Genomic DNA, 8670 nt, shown 5'->3' with positions numbered 1-8670 from the left:
AGTAGCACAGCGCTAATTATAAGCGTTATGGTTATTGACCACATGTATTTCAGGTTTGTCCTGTAGCTGATATCGAGGGGAAGGAAGGAGTGTGTGTCTGTGTGTTCAGAGGAGTGTATTCCTCATTTCTATTTCCCCTTATCACATATTTGATTGACCATTCAAAAGATAATTTCTCTATCTGTAGAGCAGGGCTTATGGCAACTATCTGCTGTCAGCAGCATGAACCTGAATACTTGATTATGACGACTAAATAATTACGTTTGTTCTTTTTGGAAAGATGTTGTAAAATAAGCTATTTATTTTTGAAGCGATAGCTATGAAAACAATTGTTTTAATGTGTCACACAATTGCAATAAAAAATTCTACTTAAGTGAGTTGTGTTGATTCTTTGTTCTCAGCGTTAGACAGTGACTGCTCTCCTGAACTTCCTGCTACGAGTCACACCCCCGTCTCACTCACATGGTACATGCCATTATTTCTTTACATCATTGCACCTAAAGGTAGCAGCAGTGGAGGACATTTATGAATGGACAGATGCAATCCAGTCATGTTGTGACAGAATGAAGTGGGTTGCACGTGAATCTTGCAGATTTTCTTTCAGCCTTCCCGGTTGGGAGCTCATGTTCTGAGGGTCTGAAAAGCAGAGAGATGGTTGATTCTGTTGGTGAGTACAAACCCGATTCCCCCAAAAAGTTGGGACACTGTTCAAATTGTGAGTAAAGAAGTAATGGAATAATTTACAAATCTCATCAACTTATATTTAATTCACAATAGAATATAGATAACATATCAAATGTTGAAAGTGAGACATTTTGAAATTGTCCTGCCAAATGTTGGCTCGTTTAGGACTTCATGAGAGCTACACATTCTAAAAAAAAGTTGGGACAGGTAGCAATAAGAGGTGGGAAAAGTTACAATTACTTCTTACTACTTACACTGTATTTAAAAAAAGATCTCCGTCGGTAGAGCAGGTGCCCATATTAGGTTTACTCCTTATTGTATTTACATTGTTATATTGTTAGCTGAACACTGTATACACATTGTTCTTTTTCCTTTGGTATGTTGCTACACACTTTTTATTTTTATAGTTATATATGTATATTTATATGTATACATACATATATTCTGTGTAGATATATACTGTATATGTACTGTATATACAGTATACTGTATATTCAGTTTATGTAAATACATACATGTATGTGCACAGTTTATACAGTAGGTCTATATACTGTATATGTGTATATCTATATCTATATCTATAGATATAGATATATATATGTACAGTATATGTATATCTATTTATCTATATACATATATAGACATATACTGCATATTCCATTCATAGAGATTTGTCCAAAATAGTTAGATTTTTAGATGGTATTGCAGTGTGATGATCCCCTCACTGTTCATAAAATGTAAGCATCATACAGAATGTTTTTTTTATTATTTAATTTATTTTGTAGTTTTGCTTTGTTTAATTTTTCTCCTGCTACTCTCCTGTTTTGCAACGCAGTCCGGTAGGTGGCGGTAACGTATTTCAAGGTGGTTAAAATAAATAAGACAAATAAAAATCAGAAGAAGAAGAAGACGGAGAAGGGAGGTCACACCCACACCGCCAGAAGGCGCTGTAGTCATGTCGGGTCCAGGTGTAGACCATAGACCCGAAGAAAACGAGTGGTCCTCGCGGTACCAGGTGTGCTGCTCTCCCTCCCCCTCCCGCCCCCCCAGGCCGGGGACTAGGTTATAAAACTAGCTGAGAACCGGCGGTTCACCGTGGAAGCGATGCGGGACTACGAGGTGGAAGGTGGTCGGTAAAAACAGTTTAAAGAACTTTGTGCGGACTCAAAGCGAGAGAGTGAGAGAGAGGGAGAGAGAGAGAGGGAGAGAGAGGAAGTTAAAAAGGTAAATGTGTAACGTTGACTTTTATTTCATTATCTTACAAACATGACGTGACGTGGACTAGCGCCACATGTCCACATCCTGCAGGGAACAGGTGCACCCTGTCACGTGCAAATATTAGGATAGGCTTTTATTTTGGGGCGATTCATTACAGATGTAGCCTACTCGTCTTTTAGGGTTACAAACCCAGACTACAGAGGGTTGTGGTGTGGGCTTTAAGATTTGCTGAAAGATCCCCAGGGTCTAGTCACGCTTTCACTTTTTTTAAGTGCATAAAGCGTCGTGTTACTGCAACTGTACTTTGATAATTGATATTTTTCCAAGTAAATATTGTGAAAAAGTGTAAATCATCCTCCGATCTAGCGTCTGAAATATGAGGATTTGCTGCTTTGTTTTTCTCACGCTGCCATTACTAATCGATTCGTCAACGATTTTACTATTTTGATATTTTGTCGATTTATCGTTTTGCGTCATCTTTCATGAAAACAAAAAGTCAAAGTTCTCAGATTCCAGCTTGTTAAATGTGAAAGTTTTCTACTTTCTTCTCTTCTCTGTGACAGTAAACTGAATGTCTTTGAGTTGGGGACAAAGTGAGACATTTGAGGACATCTTCATGGGCTTTGGGAAACACTGATCCGCATTTTCGGACATTTTAAAGAACCACTAACAACACAATGTGTAACAAAGTGATGACAAATTAACATTAATGTAAATGCTAAATGCCCTAATACCTGTTGATACTACAACATTACAAAGGCTCTAACCCTACAGTTTTGCATATTTCATGTAAGACTCTATTTCTCCATTTCTTTGCACAAAACTCTCCAAAAAGTGCCATTTAATGGTTTATTTTTCCAAAAGATTTCCCTCTGAGACCAGCAGGCACAGCAGGGGTTACTATGCCCTGGTCACTGACTGACAGGCTGCGGCTGTAAGGCAAGGCAACTTTATTTCTACAGCACCTGTCAGCAACAAGGCAATTCAGTTACATTCAATTAGACTGAAGTTAGTTCTCCTTTACAGTAGTTCAATGTTGACAACAGGGAAGTCACCAAGGTTGTTGTTAAAGGTTTGTGAGACATTATGTTTTCTCTAAAAAGTCTGTTTACATTCCTTTGCATTTTAGTTTAGTTCAATACTAGCCTGTACACACATTGTCATTTCTTTATTTATGATATGTTCATGTTGTGGCCAAAATGTTCTCTTATTTAGTTGATTTTTGGCCAAGTTGGGATTGATGAATTAAACCTAATGTTTGAGTTAGAAAAGCAGAAATTAGGAATTATTATTATATTATTAGGAATTATTAATACCCCACGAGAAAAATGGAGCAGGGACCCCCAACTACATATGTTGTATAAAAGTTACATATTAAACTGGGCCTACAATTACATGTGGGTGGCCTAAAGCCTTTAAACACACCTTTTTATTAGTGCATAGGATACCAAGCTATTTATTAATTGTTGGCATGGTTTCATAAATACATGTGGCACGGTGGATCCTTATACTTGGGCCAGTAATTCTAACATCAATGCGGTTTTATTTTTTCACAAAAAGGCTGATTTATATTTGCTGATAATATGTTCGATTCATCTTAAGACATTTTCATTTTTGATGAAAACTTTGATAAAAAGTTGGGGGCCTGGATAGCTCAGATGGTAGAGCGGGCGCCCGTATATGGAGGTTTACTCCTCGACGCAGCGGGCCCGGGTTCAACTCCGACCTGCGGCCCTTTGCTGCATGTTGTCCCCCCCCCCCCCCCCTCTCTGTCTCCCCCTTCATTACTTCAACTGTCCTGTCAAGAAAGGCCTAGAAATGAGCAAAAAATCTCTTTACTTTAACCAAAAGTTGGTGCCCCCCCCCCCCCCCCAGTAACTCTGTTGAAGATCTCTGCTCTAAAACCTGAATAATACGGGAACATCCCACATGTCTTAATCGGAAAATGCTGTATTTGGAAAATGTCTTAATTGGAATGTCCAACCGTAATATTCTGTTTACATGACCCGTATCAAATTCGGAATATGGTCATATTCGGAATAATCGTGGAATATCGCTGTGCCTGCCCTGTAGATGTACTCACTGACAATCCCCATCCCTTATCTCTCTCTCTCTCTCTCTCTCTCTCTCTCTCTCTCTCTCTCTCCTCTCTCTCTCTCTCTCTCTCTCTCTCTCTCTCTCTCTCTCTCTCTCTCTCTGCCAGTTTGAATGTGACGCCGTGAGCTGCCGACCATGAAGAGGAACAAGCAGATCGACATCAAGCGCTCCCTAGCTCTGGCCGGGACCTTCCACTTCCTGTGCTGCTGCGCTCGCGGCTGCCTGCTCCCCTTCCTCACGCTGTACTTCCGACAGCTGGGTCTGACCCCCGCCATGACGGGCGTCGTCATGGGCACCAAGCACCTCATATCGCTGGTCTGGAGCCCCGCGGCGAGCCTGCTCTCCAAACACTACAACAAGAGGCGCATGGTGATCATCGGCTCCCTGGTGTGTTCGGCCGCGGCCGCTGTGGCTCTGCTGCTGGTCCCGCCCGCCCACGTTGGCACGCGGGCCGCCGGCTGTAACGCGTCGGATCTGATCAGCGGCCCAACTCAAAGTCTGGCCGCTGATCTGCTCAGGAGCAGCGTTGCCCCGGCGACGATGACAACGACATCGACTAGAACTCGCCCTGAAAACGCCACGGCTCCCGTTTCCACTCCTGGTCTCCCTCGTCCCGCGAAGACTGTCGTTGACACTGAATCTGCTCCCGTTCCGACGAGCAAAACTGCACCGAATCGGCATTATGACGACGATGGATCCCATCCTCGGCTGTCAGAGAAGAACGCGTCCGGGGATCCAAACCTTGCGCCCCGTACCATCGGCTCTTCCACAGCTGCAGTGAGGAATAAAAGGTCCAGCTTTAGCTTCTTCTCAGGGTCCGGAGAAAAGCAGGAAGAGACCAAAGAAAGCCGTTTGGGTTTTCTGGGCAGCCTAAAAGTGATGGACCCTCAACACCAGCTCTTCTTCTTGACGCTCCTCATCGTGTCGGTGTGGGAGTGCGCGTCGGCGCCTCTGGACTGGACGGCAGACGACGGCCTGTACGAGTACCTGGACCTGGCGTATGCCGCGGAGCGCTACAGCAGCACCCGGGTGTGGGGTTTACTCGGCGCGGCGTGTGGGGTCGGGGGAGCGGGTGTGCTGGTGAGCCGGCTACGCTGTCTCTTGGCGTATCAGATGCCAAGGAGCGCCGTGCATTTCCTCTGCTACGCTAGCCTGGCGGTCCTGGCTTTGCCCGCCGCCGCCTGCCTCCCATTGTACCTGAACAAGAAGCGAGACCGGGCCACCGGGCTCTTCAAAGCCGTGCAGCTGGTGCGCGGCTCCCCCCTCGCCGCGCTCTGCGCCGTCACCACGCTGCTGGTGGGTGCGGCGGCCTCGGCCGTGGACAACTTCCTGCTGTGGCAGATGCAGGACCACGGGAGCGGGGAGCTGCACATGGGGCTGTCTCTGGCCCTCGCTGGACTCTCGCAGGCCGCCTTCCCGCTGCTCGCCCGCCGCCTCTCGAAGCTCCTCAGCCCCGGGCGGGTGCTCGTCGTCGGGGCTGCGAGTCTCGGGCTGCAGTGCTTCTACTACTCCTTCCTGTGGGCGCCGTGGGCCGCGCTGCCCGCCCAGGTGTTGAGCTGCCTCAGCGGCGGCGCCCTCTGGTGGGCCGTGAAGGTCCAGTGCGCGGAAGTCGCCACGCCGGGGGCCGAGAAGAGCGTGAGCCGGGTCTACGGCGCGCTTTCGCTCCACCTGGGGAGCGGGCTCGGCAGCTTGGCCGGAGGCTTCGTGGTGCAGCAGTTCGGGCTGACGTGGCTGTTCAGAGGCGCGGCGGTGGGCGTGATGGCGTGGTGCGTGTGTCTGCCGCTGCTCCAGTGGAAAGCCCCACGCCAGCGCCGGATCAACTATTCTCGCCTGCTGGCGGCCGGGGCGAGTGAAGCCAGCGACTCTGAGTCCGAGCAGGAGAGGGACTGGCTCGAAAAAGCAATGGAGGACGACCGGAGCAATAACAACTGTGGACGGAGGATAGAAAACTGAAACCACAGTGGGAGAGGACACAGAGACACTTTAAAGACTGCAGTGGATAAAAGGCATTTATCTTTACAAAACCAAATCATTTCTATCGGTATGAAAATGATGATAAATTTCCCACCAGGTCTGTTACAAAAATGTCTCTCTTCATCGTCAGGTAGCGCAGCTCAAAGCCGGGTAGTTGATGTCCTACTTCGACAGCTTTAATTCAAATTAAAGTGCTGCAAAAACCGATTATTTTCATTGTTGATTAATCGATTAGTTTGGTCTATAACATTTTCAGAAAATGTTTCCCAAAGTCCAAGATGACATCCTCAAGTCTTCAGTTTACTGTCACAGAGGAGTGAAGAAACTAGAAAACCTTTTTTTATTACTTTTTTTTTTTTTTAGGAAAAAATAACTTGATAGTTGGCGATTTCTGTAATAGTTGACAACTAATCGATTAACCGTTGCAGCTCTAGTGTTGACTTTTAACTCATGATTGCTCATAGCTCTTTCATCAGGGTTTAATGTTGTGACATCCCGTTTTTAGGTCATCTAAAAAAAAATCTTAGTCAACTAACACTTACACAATTTTGTCGATTAGTCGATTTAATCGTTCCTCCGCAAAGAATAATGCTACAGCACCACTTTAACATTTAGCATGGAACTAAAAGAAATAAAAGAAAGGGACTAATTGACCTAAAGAAGTCTTTGTCGACCAAAGTGACCGATTAATCGATTAATCAACTAAGAAGGGGCAGCCCCACCCATTTGATCAGATACAGACTGATGGACTGGAGGATCCATCTCTGTGCACCTGAGCCTTCGCACCTGTACTTCAGCGTAAGCAATCGTGCTTTTCTTAAAGCAAACAAGGTAGCAGGATTATGGGCGGGTAGAGGACGGACTCGGCTCAGTCACCGTGGCGATAGACGCCTCCTTAGTGGGAATGTAAACACAAGCTGTGTGCACATGGTGAGGCTAAAGTAGACTGTGTTCCTGTTTCACCCCACCCCAAACCGTCTGTTTATCTTCCACTAAAGTCACTCATTGTTCTTTATTTTGGGCTGTGTGAACTGATGAAATGGTTAAAGCAGCTCAGTTATGTGTATTTAACTGCACATTCAAACTATGGCTGTTCTCACTTGGCGTCTTTTTTTTTTTGTCAAGAAAAAGTTGACTTCTCTTTATTCCAAATAGCAGCCGAGAGCGTCTTTTGTTGCTATAACTACTGCTTCAGTATCCTAGCTAAAACGCCATGTGGCGCAGTGCTAACGTTAGCGGCAAAGCAAGCTAGAGAAAGAACAAAGAGAGAGAGCAGTGCTAACATTAGATAAAACAAAGCGGTGGAGCGAGCTAGAGAAAAAACAGAGAGAGAGAGCAGTGCTAACTTAGATAAAACAAAGCGGCGGAGCAAGCTAGAGAAAGAACAGAGAGAGAGAGCAGTGCTAACATTAGATAAAACAAAGCGGTGGAGCGAGCTAGAAAAAGAACAAAGAGAGAGCAGTGCTAACATTAGATAAAACAAAGCGGTGTAGCGAGTTAGAGAAAGAACAGAGAGAGAGAGCTGTGCTAACATTAGATGAGAGAGAGAGAGAATTGCTAGCATTAGATGAAACAAAGCGGCGGAGCAGGAGACTGGTGCTGCTAACGTTTCATAAAACAAAGCGAGGTCCCTGTACAGGGAGCACACGGTCATAACTCGCTGCGCTCAGACTCCATTTTTTTTTTGTTATGAAAACGACAGGTCTGGCTACTCTGCTTGTCATTGGTCGGCTGTCAAAAAAAAGCGCCTGACATAGTTTTTTTTTCTTCTTCTTCATAAAAGTTTAACTTTTTTCCACTTTAAAAAGATGCTCCGAGCTGCAGAAAAGAAGTCCTCGACGCTGTTTAAAAAAGCGCTCGGGACGTTTTTGAAACCCGGTTTACTCCGTAGGATTGTAATTTAAAACAGAAGCTGGCAACTTGAAAACAGACGCCAAGCGTGAACATGGCCTCAGATTCTTTTTGTTGACGTGAACAGACGCATTTGTGACAAAATGTTGGTCTAATCGTTTTTTTCTGAACACACCTCATGTCAAACGGTCCATTGTAACCCGTCACATACACAACATACATTAGTTTGAAGAGAAAGCGTTGCCTTAGGTTCAAAATCCCAAATGTGGATTACACATACTACACTTTTATGGAGTGAGATCACATGTAATACAAATATAAAAGGCTGTAATGTAATATTCTTTGTCCAGAAAGTTGTTGTATGTCTATGTTGTATTTAAGTCTTCAGCCTGTTACAGACCTGACTACTGTGAAGAGTAAACTGTTCCTGCTAAAAGAAATTCTTCTCGTGCGTGCGTGTGTGTGTGTGTGTGTGTGTGTGTGTGCGCGCGCATCCGCGTATGAGAGATGTTTAACTACATTTGTGGGGACCAAAAACTGGGTATACAGTATACTTATGGGGTCCTGACAGCTTTGTGGGGACAAAATGCTGGTCCCCACAACTTTAAAGGGCTGTTTGAGGAATAAGACTAGGTTTTAGGATCAGGGTTAGCATTAGGTTAGGGTGGGGGTGGGGGTTAAGGTTAGGCATTTAGGTTTGATGGTTAGGGTAAGGGGCTAGGGAATGCATTATGTCAATGACTGGTCCCCACAAAGATGGTGAGGTGTGTGTGTGTGTGTGTGTGTGTGTGTGTGTGTGTGTGTGTGTGTGTGTGTGTGTGTGTGTGTGTGTGTGTGTGTGTGTGT

At 45.2% G+C, this 8670-nt stretch overlaps 1 protein-coding gene across 1 annotated transcript; it reads left to right on the top strand.

Annotated features, from left to right (window-relative positions):
• Positions 1–1650: 1650 nt before the first annotated feature.
• mfsd6l (major facilitator superfamily domain containing 6-like) lies at positions 1651–8259 on the top strand. The gene is made up of 2 exons (XM_032536555.1): positions 1651–1908; positions 4106–8259. Exon 2 carries the CDS (start codon positions 4135–4137, stop codon positions 5950–5952), a length of 1818 nt encoding a protein of 605 aa, XP_032392446.1. The 5' UTR covers positions 1651–1908; positions 4106–4134; the 3' UTR covers positions 5953–8259.
• Positions 8260–8670: the final 411 nt, after the last annotated feature.

Source organism: Etheostoma spectabile, chromosome 15, assembly GCF_008692095.1.
Source record: "Etheostoma spectabile isolate EspeVRDwgs_2016 chromosome 15, UIUC_Espe_1.0, whole genome shotgun sequence".
Taxonomy (NCBI): Eukaryota; Metazoa; Chordata; class Actinopteri; order Perciformes; family Percidae; genus Etheostoma; species Etheostoma spectabile.
This window is presented reverse-complemented; position numbering and strand designations above follow the sequence as displayed.

What these genes read in the sequence shown, in the direction of transcription:
- mfsd6l (XM_032536555.1), top strand. Translation starts at nt 4,135, where the DNA reads ATGAAGAGGAACAAGCAGATCGACATCAAGCGCTCCCTAGCTCTGGCC.